The sequence below is a fragment of the Mangifera indica genome, chromosome 16, assembly GCF_011075055.1.
Source record: "Mangifera indica cultivar Alphonso chromosome 16, CATAS_Mindica_2.1, whole genome shotgun sequence".
NCBI classification, from domain to species: domain Eukaryota; kingdom Viridiplantae; phylum Streptophyta; class Magnoliopsida; order Sapindales; family Anacardiaceae; genus Mangifera; species Mangifera indica.
Genome location: NC_058152.1, coordinates 11,607,155 through 11,633,088, shown reverse-complemented (window position 1 = coordinate 11,633,088; position 25,934 = coordinate 11,607,155). Strand labels below are relative to the sequence as shown.

Genomic DNA, 25,934 nt, shown 5'->3' with positions numbered 1-25,934 from the left:
TTTCCACTTGGTGAAGTATGACCATCAAATTGGGAAACCTCAAAGCGACTAGCCCAACAATCCACCATCAAGTTAAATGAAAGTTTTATTCATACACTAAATATTGATTGGTAGAATTATTAAATGTTAAAATAAAAGAATTATGACAAAATAAATTTTTAAAGAGTGACCATTTGTACGGGTGGTGAGTTTGGATTTGTGTCAATAGTTGAAATAAGTTACTCTCACTTTAGCCCACAAGATTTTGTGGAAGGCATGTGTCTTCCGGGAAAAAAGATGAAAAAATAAAATAGAAAGTCAGGTAACTTTGGAGAAAGAAGTATGAAAGTAGAAATGCACAGAAACCAATCAAAGACTCTGTGAGAATCGAATATAAGTATAAACTCTTTTACTCTCTTATATGTGCAGTGCCTCTGATCACTGGAACTTAATGGCTTCCTGTTCTTCTTCTTTCTCCCCTTCTTCTTCATTTTCCCGTTCTTCTTCTTTTTCCCGTTGTTCTTCTTTTTCTTCTTCGTCTTCTTCTTCTACTACTCCAAAACTAAAGTACAAAGTTTTTCTTAGTTTCCGAGGTGAGGAGACTCGGAAAAACTTTACAAGTCATCTGTATGATGCCTTCAACCGGGAAAACATTAATACTTTCATTGATTCTAAACTTAACAGAGGAGAAGAAATTTCTCCAGCTCTTTTGACTGCAATCGAACAGTCAAAGATCTCAGTTATCATTTTCTCTGAAGGGTACGGTTCTTCGAGATGGTGTCTCCAAGAACTTGAAAAGATCCTTGAATGCAAGAACAAGTATGGTCAGATTGTAATTCCAGTCTTTTATCGCGTAGATCCATCAGATGTAAGGCATCAAGATAGAGATTTTGGAAAGGCATTTTCCCAGCTTGAAGATCGTTTTAAGGTTGAAGATCCAGGGTTGTTGCAGAGATGGAAGACTGCTTTGACGGACATAAGCAACCTAGGTGGCTTTGTTTCAAATAACACTAGGTAATGGTAAATTTATTATCAGTTCTGGCTATTTTATTTGAGAAATATTCAACATATATACAAATTTTACTAACTTTTCCATATAACTTTAATCACATATTATCACACATTAATTTTATTCAATTTAATTTATTTATTTTATAAGATCATAATGTTTCAGATAACACTGTGGTCTTTTATTATGCTTCAAACTGTTCTCCTTTGTTGATTGATAAATTCTTCCACGTCTCAAATAGCTTTTTTTTTTTCATTGCTTTTTCCTTTACTTTATATTAGAACAGTATTATGTTTAAGTTTTTTTTTTAATCATAATATTAATATTTTTTTATCAATACAATTATAATCTTTTATCAATACATGATAAAAGGAATAAAAGAAATCATACCGACATGGGAAAGCCTATAAAAATAGAATATTATTTATTAGGTAATAAAGAATTTATCCTTTGTTAAAACCTTAATTTATTAAGTTTGTATCAAATGTGGTTTTTTATCTAGGCCAAATGACTGTTTACCACCCAAGATTTGATGAGATGGTATATTCCAACCTATTAAATTTGCAAAAGTCAATTTTCTACCCATCTGTTAAATTTTTTAAGAAATTTTATTAATTTTTTTCATAAAATTATTTTAAAGACAAAAAAAAAAACCCTCAAGCTAAATAGCACTTTACTCCCCAATTTTTATTAAATAATTTTATACCCTAATTTATATTAATTTCAATTAAAAATGATAAAAAAAATTATCGATACAAATATATATATGGGAGTCTTAATAAAGTATAATCATATGTTTTGAACTAAATTATAATTTTTAAAATATTAGAGGTGCTAATAAAATTTTTAAGGGAGTTTTGAAATTTGATAAAAGTATAGGTTGTTTTTTTAATTTTTAAAATTTTAATATGTCCCTCAATAATTTTAAATTTGATAGTTACACCCCTAAAATACACAATAAATAAGGGATGTACATGTCATATTATAAATTATTGAACTAGATTTTATTTTCAATATATATGAGGTAAATATGATAATTTCTTAAATAAGAAAGGGAAGAAATTCATTTATCCTTAGTAAATTTTTAAAAATTAACATTGACACCCCACAACACACTTCAATTTTAATATTTGAAAAAAAAAATAGAATAGATTGTCTTTAATTGTTAAAATTAATAGTTGATTTTGACAAATAGGTGGAAAATTGACTTTTTCAACCTTAATGGGCGAGAATAACATCATTTCATCTAACCTTACGTGGGAAATAGTCATTTGGCATTTTAATTTATAATATAAAATTTCATGTAGCTTGTTTTAGGCCTTAGTACTGAATCAAGTCGAATATGAATTTAGCATATTGTTGTACAGATGTATATAATTTAATTCAAACTATAAAACAAAATCAAACTGCTTAAGAATTATAATTTGGTTTGATTTGTAAAATAGTGCGGTTTGAATTGAAAATTTTTCAAACCATTTTTTCAAATTGGGTTACAGTTTAGGTGATTTTCAAACCATAAACCGTAATTTACCATGCCATGTATAATGTATCGTTTCTTATGATGCACATTTTAAAAATAAAATATTAATAAAATAATAAAAAATTTTAATTGATATGTCACCATTTTAGAAAATATTACAAACATCTTTAACATTTGTAAAGTTTTTATAAACACACAAATTACACATTATTTTCCCTAAAAAAATGTATTAATCTATATTAGAAATATATATCATATCATAGAATATATTTATTGTATCTTATTAATTTGACATATTTTATGATACATATGATTTTTCATTTAGATAATATCACATCATAAAATACATATCACATATTATAAGTTATTGATAACTATAATTTAAATCGTAATTCAAATCAAATCAAACTGTATTTTTTAGTTTAGTTTGGTTTAGTTTGAAACCTAAAATGATTTGGTTTGATTTAGTTTGAAACTTAAAATGATTTGATTTGGTTTAAAAAAATTTTAAACCGTTTTTTTAAGTTTAGTTTGAAAAAACTCTCAAACCACATCAACTCAGACTATATACACCACTATATTGTTGTATATAATTTTTTGAGTGGGGTAATTAAATTGTATGAAATATTGGGGGATAGCTTAGGTCCACCTTAGGCTATAAATGGCTTCATCATGGTCAATAACAATAGGAAAACTAATTCTAATTTAAAAAAGAAAGTTTCCTACTAGCAATTGCATTCCTTTGCCGAAAGAAAAATATTATAACCTCTAACATATAATTAAAAAAATAAAATACATTAAACAAGAGTAATATTATTAATAGAAATGATATCCATCAAATCCATCCTTGTATAATCTGCTACCAATACATTGCGTTTTGTTATTGAAATTGTAATAATAAAACTCATCATATTGACTATTCGACCTTAAAAGAAACTATCAAAGGGAAAATTGCAAAAAAAAAAAAAAAAAAGGAAAAAAAAGAGACCAAGGTCTAAATTAAATATGATTCATTTGGTAGCTAATTACTGATTTTTTTTCCATAAACTGCATTTTCGTTTCTTTTGTATTAGTTGACCATTGATCTTCGTCAGTTGGCAGATCTCATTGATATTCGTACGTTTTGCAAGTGATTATCATTTATGTTTAAATCCAGAGTTTGGTGCAATTGAACATTAATTTTTTTAATAAGAAAATATTTATTAGTTCATATCATGACAGTTCTTTATTATATGCCAACCTTATATTATATAATTTAGGGCAATAGAGGAGCTTAATACTCTATCCATACATTTTTCATAAATCTTTGATCACTTATTTAGTACAATCTTTTTTATTTATCTGATTTTTAGTATTGTTTTATTTTTTTTTTCAGAGATGAATCAACACTTGTAAAGGATATTGTTGAGGATATTTTGAAGAAATTGAATGATGAGTACTTGGAAATTGACAACAAGAACCTAGTAGGGTTGGACTCAAAGATTGAGAAAATTGAAAATTTATTATCATCCGATGATGTTCGCAAGTTAGGAATTTTGGGCATTGGAGGTATAGGGAAGACAACTCTTGCTGGTGCTATATTTAGAAAGATCTCTAGACAATTTGAAACTTCATACTTCATTCGGAACATTAGAGAAGAATCAGAAAAAAGTGGGGGCTTAAGTGACTTGCGCCAAAGACTTAGTTCTAAAATTTTTGGGGACAAAAATCCCAATATCGGATTCACCTTACAAAAAAGAAGGCTTGGCCATGCTCTTATCGTTTTCGATGATGTGACAAAGTTAGAACAAATGGAATGTTTAATGGAAGATTTTGATTACCAGGACTCTGAAAGTCGAATAATCATAACAACAAGGGATGAACAAGTTCTAATAAAATGTGGTGTGGATCCCATACACATAATCAAGATGGAAGAATTGTCTAGGGATGAAGCTTTTCAGCTTTTTAACAAATATGCATTTGGAGAAAGCAGCCCAGCAGAAGATTATTCTGAGCTATCATCAAAGGCAGTAGCATATGCTAAAGGTATTCCAATAGCTCTTAAAATTTTAGGGTCCTCTCTATTCAAGAGGACAAAGCAAGATTGGGAAGGTGTTTTACAAAACTTGAAGAAAAGTCCTCATAAGGATATCCAAAGGGTCTTCAAAGTGAGTTATGATGGGTTAGATTACAACGAACAAGAAGTATTTTTGGATATTGCATGTTTCTTTAAAGGTTGTGGAAGATATCTTTTGGAAGAGGTCTTGGATTCTTGTGGCTTTGTCTCACATAGTTGTATAAATGTTCTCATTGAAAAGTCTCTCATCACTACCCCATCCAACATCATAACAATGCATGATTTACTTCAAGAAATGGGTAAAGAAATTGTTCGACAAGAATCCGTTGATGATCCTGGCAAACGTAGTCGGTTATGGGATGAGAAGGACATCTTTTCGGTGTTGACCAAAAATACGGTGAGAGTTGAAACACTAATTTTTTATTTGTATTTTCAACAAAGTTATGTGCACTAGCAGTAAGTAAGATGTCTTATAATGTTTAAACTAATATACTGTCAATGTGTTCTTGAATTTTAGGGGAAAAAAGCTATTCGAAGCATAACTTTGGATTTGTCTAAAGCAAGAGAGATGCAATTACAACCAAAAGCTTTCAAGAAGATGTATAACCTGAGGTTCCTGGAAGCCTACGGCTTTACCCGCGGTAACAAGGTATATGGTTTTGAAGACCTGAAATCTGATTTCTCTGAGCTAAGGTACCTTTGTTGGTATAATTATTCTGCGGAATCATTGCCACGAAATTTTAATCCAGAAAACCTTGTTGCCCTCTACATGACTTGTGGTAGGGTTAAACGACTTTGGACTGGTGTCAAGGTATATATTTGTTAATTTCTATATTACTATTTTGTGCTTTAAATTGTAATATTTAAAGGCCAAATAACTATTTTCCACCCAAAGTTTGATGAAATAGTAGAATCTCACTCTTTAAGTTTGAAAAAAAACAAACTTATCACCTCTTTGTTTAAGTCAATAATTAGTTTTACCAATAAAAGGGTATTATGTCATTTTAATCAAATATCATGGTAAAGAGTATAAGTGGGGGTGTAAGTGTCATTTTTCAAATAGTCATTTTCCCTGTCTTGTTTCAAAATTGTCACAGTCACCTCATAATTTTAAAATTATTTTTATAATCCTAATGATTTTAATATGATATTCACACCTCTAATTTGTTGTATCCAATTCATTTATTTGAAGGTGTTATTAAATTTTTTAAAACAACTAAAGGGCATATTAAATTTAAAAATTTCAAAAATACCCTCAAACTTTTTTAGAATTTTAAAACTCCCTAAAATTTTACAATAATCTTCCTAAATTTTTAAAAATTACAATGGACCCCAAACAAATAATTAAATGTCACACTTCTATCTATACATATATTATCTAGCTAGAAGACATTTTTTTTCTCTTTAATATTTTAATAAAAAATTTAACAAATTTAATTTTGAGTGGGAAATTGGCTTTTAGGGATCTGTCCGTTCATCAATCCTTGGGTGGGACATTGTCATTTGGCCATTCTGATTTGCTGTTTCAATTTCTTTAATTTGTTCAATTTGTTGTTTTGTTGCAGGATCTTTATAAGTTGAAACATATCGACCTTAGCAACTGCGAGCATCTAGTTGAAATGCCAAATCTCTCAAGAAGCCCAAATCTTGTGAGCTTGATTCTACAAGGTTGTACAAATTTGCAGGAGGGTTTCTCCTCTATCTGTGGTCTCAGTAAGCTTGTCCTCTTGAATCTACAACAATGTAAAAGCTTTGAAAGTCTTACGATCAACCCTTGTTGCAAATGTCTTCGACAACTTGTCCTCTCCGAGTGTTCAAATCTGAAAAAAGTTCCATACATCCCGGAGACGGTAGAAGAGTTGTATTTAGATGGAACTGCAATAACAGAATTGCCCTCATTGAAGCATCTTTCCAGTTTAAAAATATTGAGTCTCGAGAATTGTTTGAAACTGGAAAGTCTTCCAGAGAGCATTGGTGGATCAGAAAATCTTCGAGTAGTTATTCTCTCCAATTGTCCAAAGATCGAAACGGTTCCATACATCCCTGGTAGTGTAGAAGAGATATATTTAGATGGAACTACAATTGAAGAACTGCCGCCATTAGAGCATCTATCCACTCTCCTGAAATTGAGTCTCAAAAATTGTTTAAGACTAAAGAGTCTCCCAGAGAGCATTGGTGAGTTTAAATCTCTTCAATGTCTTTATCTTTCGGGCTCTTCGAAAATCGACAGATTGCCTGATGGCCTCAAGAATTTGAAGGCCCTGGAGGAAATTGAAGTTGAGGGAATTGGTATAACAGATATACCTTCATTGACTCTAACTTGTTTGAACAACCTGAAGAAATTATCTTTCCTGCGATGTGGGCTTCAAAAGCCACCGGTTTCGCTACTGTCCCAGTTGCCAGCCTGCCACAAACTGGAGCATCTAAATCTGGAAGACTGTTATATCGAAGTGTTACCCGAAAATCTTGGTGAATTACACTCGCTGACATTTTTATATCTTGGTGGAAACAATTTTAGGACTCTTCCAGAGAGCATCAAAGAGCTCTCTAAGCTCTATGAGCTTGGTTTAAGCGATTGCCGGAAGCTGAAGTCCTTACCGCAGCTTCCAGATAAGTCACTACGTATAGAAGCAAAGGGCTGCACATCACTAGAAACGGTATCAGGCTTACCAACTCAATGCCTAAGCATGGGAACTCACAATGAGGAAATCAGCTTTATCAATTGTTTCAATCTGAAACTGAATCTGACTGACACTCTGACAAATATTGAGAGAAATGCAGATCTATGGTTTAGCTCTGGAGTAAGTTTATATCTCTCTTTTCCGTATAAATAAAATAATAAAATTGTACGTGACAACTTTGAATATACAAATATATGTTATTAAATAATTAAGTGATTTTGAATTAATTAAGATAAAATAACACTAAATTATATAATAACACACATTAAATATAGACTCATTTGTATATTCAAAGTGAATACACATTGTATTACTCTAAATAATATGTTTAATAAGGCTAGAAGTTGATGATTTTCTTGGCACAGGAAAACACAACATCGCTGTCAAGGGTTAAGCTGCCAAAGGTATATAACCTGCCAAAGGGATACAGCCTGCCAAAGGCTTCAATATGTTACCCTGGAAACGAAATTCCGGACTGGTTTCCTTTTACCAGTCAGACAGGTTATATAGAGCTTCCAACAGATTGGCTTAATGATGATTTAATTGGTTTTGCTTTTTGCGCTGTTGCATCATTCCGGGACTACGAAGAGGCTGAAGCTTTCCAAGTTCGTTGTTTTCTGGTAGTCAATGAGGAGATCGTTTCAGCTGGCTGCTTGTTTAATGAAGAAGGGCATGAAGTTATTGAATCAGAAGAGGCTATTGAATCAGGAGATCATTTATTCTTAGGATATGACTATGAAATCATGGCCCTGGAATTGCTTACAGCCAGTTTGGATAGCAAGGGCTACATGGAGTTCTTTGTTGAGCATGGAAGTAATAACTGCAGGAAAAAATGCAAAGTGAAGAACTGTGGAGTCAGATTGCTGTACGCCAAAGATAAAACAGCTGCAACACTGGAGAGAGACTTGAGATTTCCAAATGCTATAAATGCCTGCTTGAGGTGCTATCTCTTTTGCTGCGTGCAACATGAAGAAATGGACGAAAGCAAAACATTCGAAATGTTGGATACTTGGTCCTCTTATTCAGAAATATACAAGCCTCCAATACGAAGGGATTAGTAAGTTGGATTCAACTTATCTACCCATATTATACAAATTTATTTACGTAACCTGATATGGTAGCATCTAATTAGATAATTTTGAAATAAGATAAAAAATAAATAATCACAATCACCTTACTGTTTACAAATAAGTTTGTTCAATTTATATATAAATATAGTTGTATTCTTATTCATAAGTCTTAGTGCTTGGAAACTGATCTTGCATTCTTGTATTGATGTAAATATTCATTGTTTTTTACAGTTCAGTGTACATCGGGTGCAAAATTTTAGCACACCATCAGCATCGGAGGCGCATGGACTGGGCCAGACCCTGAATGAAACTTGGAGCTTGAAATCCCCTTGCGAGCTTATTATATCAGGTGATGGATTTTAGTATACATGGGCTTTAATACGTTAGGCATTTACATGTATTGGGTTTTAATTCTTAAAAAGAATTTAAATCAATCTTATTTGAATATCCATTATGGATGTTTTAATAACATACATACAATATATGTGTATATGTGTGCGTGTGCACGCGCATGCACATATGTATGCCTTAATAATGAATATTCATTTAGATATCAATTTGTGTTTTTATTCATATTTTAGTGCATGTTTTGTACTCTTTTTTTTTGTACAAGTATTAGAACTTTCTCTATGGTATTAAAGTAAAATTATGTACATCTAATTTTGAATATTTAATTGAATATCTAAATAATGTGTTATTATATGATTGGATGTTACTTTATCACATAATCACATTATGACACATCATCTGAATACACAATTGAATACTCAAAACTGAATATGTATCACATTACTCATGGTATTATGTATAATTGTAGTGGTGTCTTGCATAATAATTCAATGGTTTCAGGATTTGTTGCCTTCAGAATCTCTATTTGTGCCCTATGCTTGCTGCTCTCTATTCTATTTAAGAATTTTTGAAGTAGCTTTCTTTCTCTGATGTGCTGAAATGTGAAAGCCACTTTCACTTGGCTTGCATGTAAACTTTGACAAGAATTTACAAGCATGCATTGTAATTAATTGGCCCACAATCTTTGTAACAAAGAATTTAGGCAAGGTAATTTATTGGTTTATAAAAAAATTAAAAAACTGTATTTGGATGGTGGAAACAAGTAATTTAGGGGTTGCAAGCTACAGCAGACCTAGGGAGTCAAGTGGGACAAAAAACCCTCCTTAATTATGAACTTAATTTAGAAAAGTTCTTAGTTTAATATATACAAAATATTAATATAATTTTTACCGGTAGATTTCATTATTTTTTATAGACATTCTATATTTTATTGCTATTCAACCTTAACCCTTGAAGTTTTATTTCTGAATCTCTGGCAAAAGACTACAAAATTATGTTAAGACATTTAATGGTTGTAATTTTTGTCCTTAACAATGTGAATGTATAAATTTACTATCGATTTGGAGGTCATGGTTGCCTATAAATATCGGTTTGAATTCTTTGAATCCATCACAACATCAATCTTTCATTTCTGTTGTATTCTCCCTAAGTACCTTTTCTCACTTGTTAGGGAAAGTATCTATTATGCTTTCCTAATCTTAGGGAGAGGTTATTATTGTAATTTTCTTTTAGTCTTAATAAAATCCTTCTAGTCTTTTTTTTTTTTTAATGGTAAGTGAAATCCTTCTTGTCTTCAACCATGGATATTTCCTACTATCGTTTCTTATTCCAATTTTAAGCTGCGAGTTGGTTTCATCAGGTTCCTAACAATATGTTATTCATCGTGTTTTCAGACTGGGTTGATCTCGAGCTCACGTGTTAATGATTTAGCCGACAACTGGGCATGTGGACAAGTATTTTCCAGTGACCGTCATCCAATGTTTTCTATATTTTCTTACCTGGCATAGGATTATTTTGCTGGTGTTTGGTTTTTCTGGACTCTGGAATGATGTTAATTGTACTGTAATATTGTATGCTCCCATTATTTGAATGCTCTGTGTTGTTTGAAACACTACTTTTTTGTTAGCTTTTCCTGATGTTTTTGCCTACTATCTCTACCTTGGTCTTATATTTTGCTTAATCAGATTCCTTTTGAATTAGTTAGACTTCTGATCAAAATTGCATCAATATTATCACGAACAAACATTTTCTGAAAGATAATTGATTTATGGATAATGTATCTGAAGTTTAAATAACACTTTGGTCTATCTGGACTTTGAACAATATTACAGGGGTGTAAAGATACTTTTTAAAACTAACTAAAGGCAAATAATATTTTCCTTATCTTGTTTTAAAAAATACCGTATCCACTTTATATATTTTGAAAACAAAAATATAGTTTCAATAATTTGTAACATGATATTTAAAATCCTAATTTGTTCTGTTAATTTATTTGGAGGTGTGACTGTCATTTTTTAAACTACTAAAAAACGTTTGGAAAGTTCAAAACCTCAAACTTTTTTTGAATTTTCAAAAACCCCTTAAAAGTTCTTTAAAATGCCTAATATTTTCAAAACTTATAATTTATCTCAAATATACGATTATATGTTATTAACATCACATATCTATATTTGTACTAATAAAATTTTTATTATCTTTTATTGAAATTAATATAAATTAGTGGCATAAAAAATTATTTAATAATTCTTTTTTTTTTGGGGAGGGGGGGAAGTATTATATAGCTTAATGGCTATTTTGTAATTTTAACAATTTTGTAAAATTTAATAAATTACTTTAACAAATTTAATCTGACGGAATGGTGGGAATTTTTCATTTCATCAAATCTTAGTAATAAATGGGCTAAATAATGAGGGAAACAATCTATTTGAACTTAACACTACAAAATAAATGCGCTATAATTAGAGAAAAATTAGTTTTTAAAAGCTTTTTTTTTGCCATTATAATTTCCAGCGTTAAAAAAAAATTTATTGACAAAAAAATTCTCAACACCATTATAATTTTCACCATTAAAAATATTAATGACAGAAAGAAATTTTATCGTTAATATAAATAATAAAAGATGTAAATTTTATTGTTAAAAATAGTAATATCAATAATAAATATTTTTATTATTATTTCAATATTTATCTGTTACTATACATAATATCAGCTATAAATATCCCTCTTGTTATAATAATATTTATCGATCACTAAATATAAAATCAACGATAAATTTTCTTGTACTTATAACAATATATACATGTCACTATATATAATATCAATAATAAATATTTTTATTATTATAATTGATAATAAAGTTTGGATTCTCAAAATATGATTATTAACATTGATTATATTCTAATCACAATTATCTTAAAGTTTTCTTATAATCCATAATTATAAAATTAAGAAAAAAAACTATAAATTTCTTATTATGAGAATCTCTCTCTATAATCAAAACAAAAAATTGTTATTAAATAAGAATCTATGTATCACATAGAATCAATTGTTTCATCATTCACTTGTATCTTCAAGTACCTATAAATTATGAAGAAAGGATTGGATTAAAATGTGCATAACATACACACACACACATTCAAACATATATTTTTTTCTCACAAACTAATTATCAAACAAAATAAAAGAAACCAAAATAGATTCAATCACCCATAATGTCAATCCTATCAAATTAATAATCAAAAAAAAAAAAAAATCCAACCAGGCAACCAAATATTTTCATGAAATTTCACAAGTCCTTAAGCTTAATAGTATTTGACAAAATCCTTCTGAATTCAATCTACATAAGCCACTTTACAGTTTATTAGAATAAAAATGGAGACACAAAATGCATGTAGAGTGGTACAACGAAGGGTTTAGTTGATGCAAGACTAGAGAAAGCCTTATTGACAAAGTCTATTAACCTAAGGGGTCGTTTAATTCTAGAGATTTAAAAATTATTTTAGTAATCTATCTTTTATTACTTATATTATCTTGTTTGGTTTGTCAGTTATAAAATATTGCGATAATTTTCTATTATCAATGTTGATGTGATAGGTAATGTAAATAATAATCTGATTACCACTTTCATCTTAGGTATTAAAAAATTAACAAGGTAATCTTGATTATATTATAATTATATTATTATTTATCAATTTTTTAAAACAAAAATAAATTTATTTTTAATTAATATAACAAATAATATAAAAAATATTTAAAAATAATTATATCCAAGGGCATTTAAGTAAAATAATTTATTAATATTTTTTTATTACTTTTAACCAAACATAATAATTATTTATACTTATCTATTTTTACCAAATTTTAAGTAATCACTTTTATCAAATTTTTATCAAATATAATAATCATTTATACCCAGCAATCTTTTAATCAATTTATCTTCAAAGTACTCTCTCTATTTTGGTAATAAAACATTATCAAAATCAAACGTCCTCTAAGGGTTTAACCAAGTTGTTCTATACTGCAGAACTTGAAACTTTAGCTAAAGACATCAGCATAGTTTAGTTGAACAAGAATGAAGAATTCACAATATTGATTTTAGAACTACCACAACACTTGTCCACAAAACACTCCATTATAAGCACGAAAGTAATCACTAAATAAAACTCACTTTGGTGGCAACTAAACATTGTAATGATTTTACATTGTATCATCCACAAACAGACGAAAGAAATGACCAAAATCCTCTAAACCAAAACAATACTTTTGATTGTTGTTCTTGTGATATCATATCCACATAACTACAACTGCAAAAATGTTATCATGCTAACCTTAAAATAAAATCCATTTTGATTAATTCAGATACTACATCGAATAGGACGAAATTGTAATTCATAAATTACCCATCTTATAACAGTAGAAAACCATATAGTTAGAACAAATACTTCACTCAAAAATTACACAATAGCCCACAACACACTCAACTTGTCAGCAGCAAACCAATTTGAACTAGAAAAGTAGAAAAGAGAAAAGAGAAAAAAAGAAATAAATACTTCAAGAAATCGCATTGATGTTTCTGTGTTCATAGACATTTAGTAAAAAAGTAAGGGTCCATTTATAACTTGTAACTGCTATTATTTAGTCTGCAACAAGTCTTCGCATAACAGTCAAGATACAACAAATACTTACATAACACAGTATATTAATACTATTGATTAATACCAGTAACTGCATATAAAACACACAATTGAAGAAAGTCCAGAGAGCGATCTTGTAGAAAAGAGGGAAATTTCATTAAAAAGTCTTAATTGCTTAAAAAAATTATCATTCTAGACCAATCATTACAACAAATTGTACCATGCACTGCATCAAAGATAAAAGATTTAGCTCCTAAGACTGGACATAATAGACAATTTGGCTAATAGTTTATGTATGAATAGAAAGACCATTGAAAGAAATTCTTTTCAGTAATAAGTTTCATTATTCATGTTTTCTCTCTAGGATAATCCATTGAACTCCACAGACTATAGAGTAATTAATGATGCAATTCCTCCTCTTTTGAGGATGACAACTAGAAGATGATTCTAGAAGGCAGCATTGCAAATGCTAAAGTCAAAACGTCAACTTAAATACAAAGAAATAGTCCATGAAAGGAAATTTAGTTAATCTTTCTGTATCTAAAAAGTCATTATCCATCCCAGCATTGCTGTTTGCCACTTTAATATTAGGTTGGTAAAATTCTATTGCCCATTCTTCCCGATAATATAATTTTTGCGTTGGGTTCAATTTGCCAATGTGAATAACATGGACAGCCAGCATATTAAAAGTTGCCAATGTAAATTCTATTGAATACTCATACTGTATCTTCTATGACAAGCTCTAACATTTTGTTTAACTTTACTTCAATCAAAACATAGAAATAGTCCTATCCCATCTCTCGTGTTCAGTTACACTAAACCCAAAACCTTATGTTTAAGCTAATAATTCTCCTAACATGTTGAACCAAGTATGTAGGCAACCTTGAGGCTGTTCTATATTGCCAACAAATCTAAACTACATCTACAACAGAATAAAATAATGTTGAAATTCAGCTGAACATAAGCCTTAAGAAACACTGCTTCATAATTGTTAGAACTAACGTATATGTTACGCGTAGGAAAAGACATGGCCAGCTGGGCAAAAAACAATTGGCACAGGTGGCAGTCAACCTTGACCAGGAAGCTTCAAAAGAGAGGATGATATGTGGCAGAGAGTTGGTGAGAATGGAAGGAGGAGATGAAAAGGAGGAGAGTAGGGAGGAGGCAGGACAGAGGGAGAATTCAAAAGAGAAGTGAGGGAGAGTACAAGCCTCTCGAAAGTCATGTGGAATGTTTTGTTGCTGTTTTGTGGAACTTGTACTCACTTATTATGTAATCAGAATTTAGATTCTGGAATGAAAAAGAATTTATTTTGTAATCAAACTGAATGTATACAAAACTGAGATTAATGAATACACAGTTCCATTAATTGTGGTTTGATATATGCACTGTTTCATTGCTTAGTCATTTACAATATTGAACCATTGTTGATGCTGAAAATGTTGAAGGCCGAATGAATGTGTGAGGGTGTTGTCTGGTACTGAAGAGGGGAGCTGCAGATTTGTGGAGGAATGATTTTCTGGAAATTCAACCTATGAAAACAGAAGGTGGATTCAGGTACGCATCAATAATTCACTCAGTAACAAACTGAGCTAAAGAAGAATAAAACACAATAAGCACCTTAAGGATTCACAAAGCTAGGAAGTTATAGACAAACCAGATGCTGAATTGGAACAGTAGTCAGTGTTCCAAATCGGCCATTGATCTGTCCAACAATTTCATGAACCTGTTTTGTAAGTTTTTGATCTGTGAAAATATACAAGCCAAATCAATAGCATCATGTTAAAAATCAACGAATTGAGTATGAAAAGGAACAATACTAACAAATGAAGTTAATGAAAGCACAAAAAGAGACTGCATAGTTTGTAACTCATAACTCATAAGTTAATGAAACATGATCATAACTCATAAGTTCCCAAACAAGTAAAACATTACACTAAAGACCCTAGCTTTGTTCAAAGGAAGCAGAAATTGGAGTGTCATGAATAAATGACAACAAACTGAAAAACAAAAAAAAAGTGACGCAGCAGGCTGAGTTTGTAAAAATTTGAAAAGACAATACGGTGAATCACTCACAAGCAACTGTAAGCAACATTACAGATTTATCTATGGGTAGCATCCAAATATACAACATAATCCGCCAAGATGAAGTGCAAAAAAACCTATAAAATCAGTCAGTATATCCAGACACAATTTATGATATTTGATTGGACTTGATCAACTAAAAATAGACACTCTAGCAAAGATCAATCCATAAGCTCAGAATAGGTAAAGCAATCCTTTAATAATATGCAATTTTTGACACAACAGTGCCATAAGCAACACAATATATGAAACAGGCACCAACAAACTATAGAAGGGACATGCATTCAGGAACATCTGTTCTTGTTGGCACTGCAGTTTGCAGCAAAACAACTTTCTCCTGCCATTCAGGGTTTTCCTCAAGGAACTTTTCCCCTAGCCCATCCCTTAGGAAAACAAACAAATAAATTAGGACAAAATAAAAACAATCATTAACCAAAAATACCCTATTATGTTAACTCAAACAAAATAACAGACGAACTCAAGAAAATATTAGCAGACAAAGCAACAATATTAAATTCAATATTTGAGTCGAACTTTCCATGCAGAATAAATAACAAAGCGGCCACATTTTTTGAGGGCACAACTATGAGAAAGATGCTTACTACTTATTAGTATGTGTTGACGACATAAAAACTACAAAAAACAGGGCTTGAGAAAAATATATACGTAACATTTTTTTTAATTTTTTTGCTATTTTATTTAATTCAACTTAAAATTCGTTTGTCAATCATCGCTTGTATATTTCTGAATGAGAAAACCAATGTAGACTGCACTTCAAACAGCCATTACCAGAGCAATTTATAGAAGTCAATCTTATGTCTCTGTCCACTCATAATGCACTAAAATTTTATTAAGATGAAAATTTTTAATATTACTCAATAGGAATTTTGTCAAACACGTTGTCAGCATCATAATACACATGCACTTTTTCTAACAACATACAAAGACAAATGAATGGTAAACAAATGATGACACTCATCCAGTTTCTCGTGAACCAAATGAATGGAAAAATTTGCGTCTATATCATATCAAGAATTCAAAGGCTTCCTTTACATTATAATTTTAAAAATTAGGAGCAAACCTTGGCCATAGTCCAAATTAGCTATCAGGGTTTTACAAAAAGCTAAGAGAACGATAAAACCAGCAATCCAAAAAATAGGATTGACTTCGATGGAACAAAGCAGCTTAAACCTAAAAAATAGATAAAACCCCCGCATCAAAACCAATCACAGTTGAAACCTTAAAAAACACATCAAAATTAGGATTTTGCCAATTTCTGTTCGACTCTCGGTCTGATATCGTCTCTCGTCGTCGTCAGTTGGTCGGTCGTCCACTCAGTTCGTCGCTTGGTCTCCGTTGGTGATTTTCATAACTTCATGGCTACTTTAAAAGTTTGAAGTTACGTAAAAACGGTGAAGTATATAAGGACTAATCTTAATCTTCACTAGAAAGAAATATTCAAGGAAAGTTATTTTGGACAATTTTTGAATCTTGAAATTCATAAATATAAATCGACTTTGATGCATTGTGTACTCTTTTGACAAGTTAATAGGGGAGTGTTGAGAGAGGTATTTTGGTTTAAAGTAAATGGGGTGGACTATAAATTTGGCCTTATTGAGTTTGCTATGGTAATAGGGTTGAAATTTAGTAAAAAGATAGATACGAGTGATTATATTATGACAGGAGAAACACAGTTGAGAGAGAGGTACTTTTCAAGTACCAAACATGTGTCGTACGGTGATCTGTGCAAAGTTTTTAAAAATAATACATTAGGGAACAATGACGAAGATGCGGTAAAAATAGATGTCCTATATTTTCTCCATTATGGACTAATGAGATCAGATAATAAGAAAGTCATGTCGAAAAGCATCCTCGGTCTAATTAATGATTGGGATGTATTTAATAGACATTCATAAGGAATAATCGTTAGGAGGATGACAACAGAGTGTGTAAGTTGGACAATAGAGAATAAATGTAATGAAGTTTCGAAAGTATATCCATCATATAAAGAAGATATCTCAGTGTTATCTTATAGGATGATGGGATATGCAATGGGATTTCAGATAACCTAAATATTAAGATAATGGTTATCTTGCTCTTACATTTATGTAAAACTAATAACATATTTTCAATATTGTAGTTGTGGATATTTGAAACTCTGAGCAACATGGGCGGTTTTGTGGTTTACAAATCTAGAGATAATGTCCCCTGAATATTGAAATGGAAGAGTTTAGAAGGCCCAAAGAAGGAGGATGTTAACTGCATCTTTGAGGCTTCTTAGGTACATTATTACTATATATAACATTATACGTGAAAACAACCTTTTTTTTTTAGCTTAAAATTTGTCACATTTGATAGGATGTCATGACTCCTATTTTGATTTCGTCCATGGTTGAGATGGAATCATCATGGTATAGAGATGTCGTGGATTACGTTGGTGATGGAGAATAACATAATAATGATCATACCCTTGTAAGATCTCCCACAGAAATCTAATCTCCTTATTAACAATACCAGAGTACACATGTACACAGGCATCGGAAGAGTGCATCTATATGCAATCCTATCACGTAATGTCCACCTATACACAGTCATGTCATGTCATCTCCTTGGCTAATTACATATGTTTTGTGGCTCTCCAAAATAATCCTTTGAAATATTTTGTTTGTTTGTACCAACTACACATATTCCCTTTTATATGATGGTTACATTAACTGTGGTACGTATTCAAGAACACTTCTTTCATGCAATAAGTTATAACATGGTGTTTATCTGAGATAATTGCTAAATCTAAGAGGTCTCCAATACACCTATGTAACATTTGAAGGAACAGGGTCTAAGTTATCATTACCTCTTTTTCCCTAACACTAAATCCAAGTACTAATGGATAAATTTGATTGTTTCTATCCCTGCCCATATCAATAAAGGTGTACCCCAACATTGACTTTTCAAGAATTCTCTATCAATACAAATGATGGGATGACAACAATTACAAAATACTCTAATGGAACATTCTAAAGTCATAAAGACAAAATAAAATCAATTATCCACGTTAGTGTCTATATGTGTAACAATGTCAAGGTTTCATTATTCAAAGTTGTAACAATATGCTGGTAATAGTCTAAATGACTCCTCCGGTGAATCTTTTATCTCATTCAAAGCCCAATTCTTGACACGTCAAGCTTATGCATAAGAGATATCAATTTGATACCTATCTGTGATATCCATTATGATGTCTTTCAGTCTATACATACGGTCACCCATAGTAAACAATGTCTATAATATTTTTTCAAATGTCTTTTTTCCAACTTGTCTATGATGAGGTCTTATGACATCTCAAAGACAAGTATGTGTTCCTAACTTTTGCAACACAAAAATGTCACTATTACTTAACTTTATCCCTCTGTTTTCGATTTGCATTGTTGATGCACACATTTTATATCCTATCTTTTTTTGTTTGAATTTGAAACCTTGAATTGATAACCATTTTCTAATGCATCCCTGTATAACATATCTATTAAAACCTATTTACAAGCAAATTGATTTTTCACTTTGAATCTCTCATCTTGTGGTGCAGCTGCGTGAATTTCAATTCATTCATTTTCTACATCCCTATAAGGCTTTAGACTACTAAAAAATAGATTTAGAACCTACACATTAATGAGATTGGAACTATGATGCATTGAAGCAATGTGAACTGAATTTTGCTGCACTATCCGTGATTGAGCAACCCTCGCATCATCACCAACATCATCAACCCCTTTAGCATTATCATTGTCATCACCACCACCATTATTATCACCACCACTATCATTATAACCACCATACTCGTCTTCTTCATTTGAGTAAAAATCATCTATAGAAAAATCACTCATCTGATAACATCTTTCATGTGTACCTCATAGGAATTATGGGCCTCTTTCACCATGTGCCCAATCTTTGAGACGAAGGAATCTAACCAACCCCAACCTCAACACCGTCATGATTAAAGTTCATATTTACCTTGCTATTTTTTGGCACACTTTTCAGTTACATATATATGTTATCCAAAGAGTAAACTACAATGGATAGGGATCGATAAACCCCTTGATGAAACCTTTGTTATGGTTCCAGTTGTTATTGTTCATAGTTGATTCTAACTTCAATTGGGCATGTCACTACTTCAAGAAATAACCAAAACCTTTTGCGCAACCTTAATAGTTTTATCATAATTCAAACATCATAGTCATCATTTAACAAATATGACAAATCACTAAACTCCATTAGATTTAGCATATAAATTTTTACCTTATTACAACTTCGATCGATACCCAAATGAGAATACACTGCTTCTACAAATTCATCATAATTGATTTTCCTATGCATTGAAATTAATGTCTAAACTCCACCAATGTATTTTAAAATATTATAACATCCATCAACCCATTCCCCACCAAATCTAAGCATGTATATCACCCATACCATTTTTCTGATCAGTCAATTAACTTTTTGAAACAAACCACAAGTGCATTGATTTAGGGTTAGAAAAAATTTATGTCACGTCGCGTCTCCATGCACGTGCACTTTGTTCGCATCTATTTATGCTTTTCATTCTGATTTAGACATATCAACAATCAAACCAGAAATCTACCTATTTCAAAGCAAGTTTAGAAATGTTTCAATTCATAAGTTACCAAACTTACAATCAGTGTGATGATGTTAGAGCATGCTATAGAAGAAAAAACACTACTGAAGAAAGGTAATTATCAGAGAGAGGTATTATTAGAATAAATATTGAGTTTGTTTAAAAAAATAAATTCATTAAAAGTTTGCCTTAAAAGGTTTAGGCTCAAATTCTTTTTATCTATTTTAATTAATATCTCTTACGTTTCACACTTTTATTTAAGTAATTTTATATCTTTTAATCTAAAACAACGTCCTTATAACAAAGACATTTTAAAGCCAGCTCGTTTCCACTTTCCATAATGCTTTGGCTCAAGTTCAAACTGGAACTCAAAAAATACAGATATTGTTTGGGCTCGTTCAAACTAAACCTCTTAATAAGCTTGAATTGGTTTAGCTCGAGTAGGTTTATATTCGAATCAAGCTACTTTGGCCTAAAAAATATTCGAATATGTTTAGTTCAAATTTAAATCAAATTCAAGTCAAACGATTTAGTTTGTTTTTTAAATCAAGTTGAACTCAAACTAGATCGAGTCAAACTCTTTCTAGTTTGAGTTCGACCCTATTTCAAGAACTAGCAAACCCTCCTGTTTTGAAATCATCTTAAATTTAAATTGATTTGAAATTGTACTACACAGTGTTTTGTATTAGTTACGTGGAGAAAGAAGTTTGGTTAAGATGAAGTTGTATTGAGGTGTGGATAAGCTAATCCATCCATCTCAAAAACTTAATTCGTAATCAATTCATTTATTCATACAGTGATGTTACTTATACAATTGATTGACATTATTCAACTCTCCGTTAATATTATTTATTCTGCTGACAGCTTTTCAGTGACATTGACTACCAGTGAAGACTATGGTTTCCATCAAGCTCAAACTAGACCAGGCTCGGCTAGGATCAATCCACCTGTCTCGGCTTTCAGTTTCTCATCCTGCAGAAGCATAAAGAAAGGTGCAGGAGAGAGACTAAGCTGGTAGGTTGCAAATGGAAAAAGTTTTGACTTGAAAAGCAAAACAAAGTAGCATAAACAGTTTTATTTGCATATCTTATATCTTTCCATTTTATTTATCCAAAGTAAATACAGTATTATCATGTTACATAAAGAAAAATGAAAACAGTTTCAGAAATTGGAGTTCGTTGAATTTAACCACCTCTTAAAGTTACTCCTTTTCAGAGCCTATTATCATTTGTTTCAAGACGATAAGTAGGAACAGCCAAGAGATGCTTAGCTCTAGGAATCACTATACCAAACTCCTCAGTCATGTCCAATTCACTCGGCAACATCCCATCCGGAAGCTCCCAATCAAAGCAATGCACAAGCTGTGCTACCACTTGCTTCACCACAGTGAGTCCCAATTGCATTCCAGGGCACCCTCTGCGGCCGGAACTGAACGGGATAAGCTGAAAGTCTCGACCACGAAGATCAATGTTACTCCCGACAAACCTTTCTGGCCAAAACTTCTCAGGATCGCTCCATGTTTCTGGATCTCTTCCGATTGCCCATGCATTTATAAATACTCGTGATTTTTTGGGTATGAGGTAGCCATTTATTGTGCAATCTTCAACAGATTCATGGGGGAGTAATAAAGGGCCTACAGGATGGAGCCTGAAGGTTTCTTTCACAACCATGTCCAAGTATTCCAGGTTGTCCAAATCTGATTCTTCAACCATCCTGTCTAGTCTCACGGCAGTTTCCAGTTCTTTCTGTACTTTCTTCATTTTTTCGGGATGTTTCATGAGTGCTGAAAGTGCCCAATCTACGGCAGCAGCTGAACTATCCATTGCAGCTACAAGCATATCCTGATCATATCCAGCCAAAAAGACTACAATCATTAGATTTAAACGATGTAGAACGGAAAAGGAAACGTGAAAATTCAAAAAAGTATATTCTAAAAAATGGAGAAGAGAAATGTGAAAAAACATGTAAATATGAAAATATAAGAATTTTTTATAAATACCAAATTTTAAAAAAAACTAAAACCGAATACATAGTATATATCAAATTTGTCAAAACGGATTTTTCAAGCAATAGCCAATAGCCAGAGAAACCGAAAATAAGCTTTAGATGTTGAAAAGAAAAGAAGACAAAAATCAAAATTATGGTTTGAAATTGTAAAATAGAACAAAACATGAAAACAATTTTTTAATCTATTAAACAATAAGGAAAAGAAAAACGTGTGTCGAATTTTCTTCGTATTTTTTAAACACCCCCAAAATACTTCATACCAGTTTCAAACCGTTTTAGAATTGGAAAGGTTTCAAGAACATAGAAGGAACGTAAATGATTCAAGAACAAAAAGAAACAAAACTTTACCAATAATATGGCCTTGATGTGCTCTCCATTAATTTTGTACTCAGTTTCTTCTGATCCCAAGAAGCTCAACATGACATCAACAAAATCTATGGTTCTCTTTTCATCCTTGGATCGAACATGCTCATCAATAATCTTTTCAAAGAAGGCATCGAACACCTTGGAAACCGCCTTCATCCGCTTTCTCAGCCCCTGGAGATCAAGTGAAGCAATTTGAGGGATGTAATCACCCAAATTCGGAATGGCTGCCAATGTCATAAACTCTTGGATCACAGCCTTGAACCCTTTCTCATGAAACTCCTCCTCCATATATTTCTTCCCAAAAACCATTCGACAAGTCATGTCAGCGGTCAGAGACGACACCTTTGCAGTAAGATCAACAGCGACACCACCTTCGGCAGCCTGTTTTACAAATTCAATCAAGAGATCAAGCTCTTCTTTTCTCATGCCCTGGAAAGCATTGATCTTAGCCGCACTAAGAAGTTCCAAGGTGCACATCTTGCGGACGGTGCGCCAATAAGACCCAAAAGGAGACGAGGCTAAACTCTTATGCCCATAAGTAATATACTTTGAAGCTTCAGAAGCAGGCCTGCTGGCAAAAATAAGATCGTGCGTTTTCAGGAACTGTTCAGCAGCTTGAGGTGATGAAACTACGACTGTTGGCATCAAGCCTAAGCGCATAAACATGATGGGGCCATATTTTTTTGCAAGTTCTTGAAAATCTTTGTGAGGAAACTTGCCTAACAAATGAAGGCAACCGAAAATGGGAAACCCTCTTGGACCTGGAGGCAGTCGGTTAGATCTTGTTTTTTTTTTCCACAGAAATGCTTGGAGGAAGAAGAAGAGAGCCACAAGAGCAAGTGAGGTCCATGTCCATGACATGATTATGCTGGGAATCTTTTGATTTCAAAGGGCTAAAACTTTGCTGCTTCTCTATGATGGAGAGGACAAATTAATAGACCGTAATAAATAGACAGAACCGGTGCCAGTGAAGTACTCAAATCTTGAGATATGAAGACAGACGAAAAGGACAAAACGGAGATAAGCTCAACAATTATGACCACTCACATAGTCACATCATCACAATGCTTTTCTGTGTCGAGGTAGCCTTGATGATTTCTTTCAAATGATGGCTGGGTTAATTTTGTCAAATCGCCAAAAATTTGTGTGAAGACAGACTAAAACTCAATCAATAAATCAGTTAACCGTGTGATTTTTTGCCCAGAAAAGTCACAAAACTCCTTACAACTATGTGTTTTTTTACTTCAATTATTGAATCCCAAATTACACTATTACACTCTTTTATAGCCTTTTGCTAATCTGACGTTGTCTCTCACCACGTGGGATTACCTGATCTAATAATAACGCAATACAAATCTTCTAAACAAACAATGTGAGAGAAAAGGTTTTTTACTTTTTTTTTTTTTGAACAAACAATGTGGAGCAAGATTCAAGGCATAACTCAACATCTACAAAATATTGGAAAGTTGGTGAGTCATGCATGCTGATCATTTTGGGTTGATTTTATGTTAGCCTAAAGGCAACTTGATTCAGTTGTGTATTGATTTGAAAACAATTCAAATTTGATTTTGTATTAAAAAATTCAACCATAACTTAATTCTTTTCAGGTCAAGCTTGATTAATGAGTCAAATTAAAAATTATTGATTAATGGCTCATGGGGTGGATGGAGCCGCACTTGCTCCAATTCAAATTCAACTCAATTTCAAAAATGAACTAATTCTCCAAGTTCAAACTCAAGTTTCACCTAAATTAATTTAAGATAAATCAAGCCAAGCTGACTTTTGAGCCTTCAATTTTTAATTGTTTTTCTTATAAATTTGCTAGTCCATGATTTCAGCCTTTTTATCCTTCCCAAAGTAAAAAAGTTGAAACATTATTGTCATGCCTAGGGCTGGATTTGAGCCGAACTGAGCTCGAGCTCATTTGAGCTCGAGCTAAGTTCAATTCACATATAGTTGGTTCGAGTTTGAGCTCGACCGAGCTCGATTAAGGTCGGTTCGACTCATTTTTCGTTATCGAAACGACGTTGTTTTAATATATATTGGTCAAAACGATGTCATTTTATATTAAAAATTTTAATTAGAAAATCTAACTAGTAGCTTGAGTTCGACTAAGGCCAGCTCGTTTCGGGCTCGATCGAACCGAGTTCGAACTGGCTTGGTTCGAATCCAGCCCTAGTCATGCCTCATTGAAAAATGAAAAAGTTGAAACATTATTGTCATGTCTTGTCAATTAAAACTTAAATTTCTTATAGAACTTTTTTTTTCTCTAATATTAGGATATTTTATCAAATGCGTTATTCACTTTTTTTCTCCTATATTGACCCATTCAAACTTTTTTCTACGTAAGAATTTTTTCTATTTTATCAAAAGTTGATGACAATGACAAACTTGGCAACGATTGCCTATTCTTTTTCTATATAAGAACTTGATGAAAATTAGAGGAAACTACAATTTTTCATTTTTTTAATTTGAAATTTTCATTTTTTTCACTCATTATATAGAGATGGTAACAACAAATAGGAGTCGAATACCTTAATCTTTGTCCCCATCTTATCTCCAATACAGAGATGATGGTTAATCCTTATTACTTCTCATAGAGAAAATTTATTTTCGCTTGCCCTCCTCATCCTCCCTAGAAAAATAATAAAATATTTATTAGGTGTCAAAACATATTTGTAATAATTCAAAACATTTAAAGATGATTTAATATGTAAAGGTTTATGAAATATGTATGGGAGAGGACAACTAGGAGAAATGACAGGTCGATGATATATTTATTCTCATCCTTGATTATGAGAATTTTAGTCATCTTTATCTTTATTCTTGTCCCCGTCTTTATCAAGAAATCCCCTTCTCGTTTAAAGAGGGACGAGCCAAAAATTTAATTTCGTAAATTGAATTGTCATCTTTATCAGTATCCACTTTCTAAATGAAAATCATTATTTCAAAAAAAGAAAGTGATTAAAAAATGAATTTAGCCAAGGGATTAGAAGTTGAATTTAAACTCTAGTCTTATATCATTCGTTTCATAACTATAAAAACCTTATGGGTCATGTATGATATTTTTCAATTTAAAATCAAAATAGATATTAATTGATGGAAGATTATAATTAAAAAGTAACCATAACAGCATTAGACCAAATCATATAATTCTTAAACTGAAATATCTAATCAAAGGAAAAAAGTAAAATTATGTGTACAAACAATGTTTTGTGTACACATTTTTGGTGTACAACAAGATCACAATTATATTTTGTTATATATTGTTTTAATATGAATTGGCAAGTTTGATAGTAGATGGTTTTGCAATTGTTATGAGTCGAATTAGAGTTTATGTTTTTCTTCACAACTCATTAACCCGATACAAAAAAGTTGGGTTACAAGTAAGTTTTTTAACACAAAATATAGTTCAAGTCATTTTCAATAAGGGTGAATCTAATTGTAATTAAATCAGACTTAATGTCAGTTCGAACTCAAATCAAAGTCTTAATATTCAATGCAAGCTTGAGCTCATTAAAGTCGATTCACAATATTGTTGGCTATGTGAATAATTAATAATATCATCAATATAATAAACAGTATCACTGGATAA

The 25,934-nt window shown here is 31.5% G+C and overlaps 3 protein-coding genes across 4 annotated transcripts; 1 reads left to right on the top strand and 2 right to left on the bottom strand.

Annotated features, from left to right (window-relative positions):
* Window positions 1-363: 363 nt before the first annotated feature.
* On the top strand, window positions 364-10,280 carry LOC123198560 (disease resistance protein RPV1-like). Its single transcript, XM_044613256.1, has 7 exons — window positions 364-993; window positions 3,844-4,921; window positions 5,042-5,335; window positions 6,090-7,325; window positions 7,571-8,262; window positions 8,507-8,624; window positions 10,018-10,280. Exons 1-6 carry the CDS (start codon window positions 401-403, stop codon window positions 8,577-8,579), a joined length of 3,966 nt encoding a protein of 1,321 aa, XP_044469191.1. The 5' UTR covers window positions 364-400; the 3' UTR covers window positions 8,580-8,624; window positions 10,018-10,280.
* Window positions 10,281-14,545: 4,265 nt separating this feature from the next.
* LOC123199713 (alpha,alpha-trehalose-phosphate synthase [UDP-forming] 1-like) lies at window positions 14,546-16,850 on the bottom strand. 2 transcript variants are annotated; one of them, XM_044614763.1, is made up of 4 exons: window positions 16,582-16,850; window positions 15,625-15,725; window positions 14,915-15,003; window positions 14,546-14,789 (listed from the first exon to the last, which is right to left on the bottom strand). In XM_044614763.1, exons 1-4 carry the CDS (start codon window positions 16,593-16,595, stop codon window positions 14,658-14,660), a joined length of 336 nt encoding a protein of 111 aa, XP_044470698.1. In that variant the 5' UTR covers window positions 16,596-16,850; the 3' UTR covers window positions 14,546-14,657. The 2 variants fall into 2 exon arrangements, 1 of the variants encoding a protein (XP_044470698.1); XR_006498407.1 differs by lacking the exons at window positions 14,546-14,789; window positions 14,915-15,003 and having other exon boundaries at window positions 15,626-15,725; window positions 16,424-16,850.
* Window positions 16,851-21,011: 4,161 nt separating this feature from the next.
* Window positions 21,012-23,300, bottom strand: LOC123199039 (cytochrome P450 71AU50-like). Its single transcript, XM_044613834.1, has 2 exons — window positions 22,322-23,300; window positions 21,012-21,807 (listed from the first exon to the last, which is right to left on the bottom strand). The coding sequence occupies exons 1-2, from the start codon at window positions 23,198-23,200 to the stop codon at window positions 21,178-21,180; spliced, it is 1,509 nt and encodes a 502-aa protein (XP_044469769.1). The 5' UTR covers window positions 23,201-23,300; the 3' UTR covers window positions 21,012-21,177.
* Window positions 23,301-25,934: the final 2,634 nt, after the last annotated feature.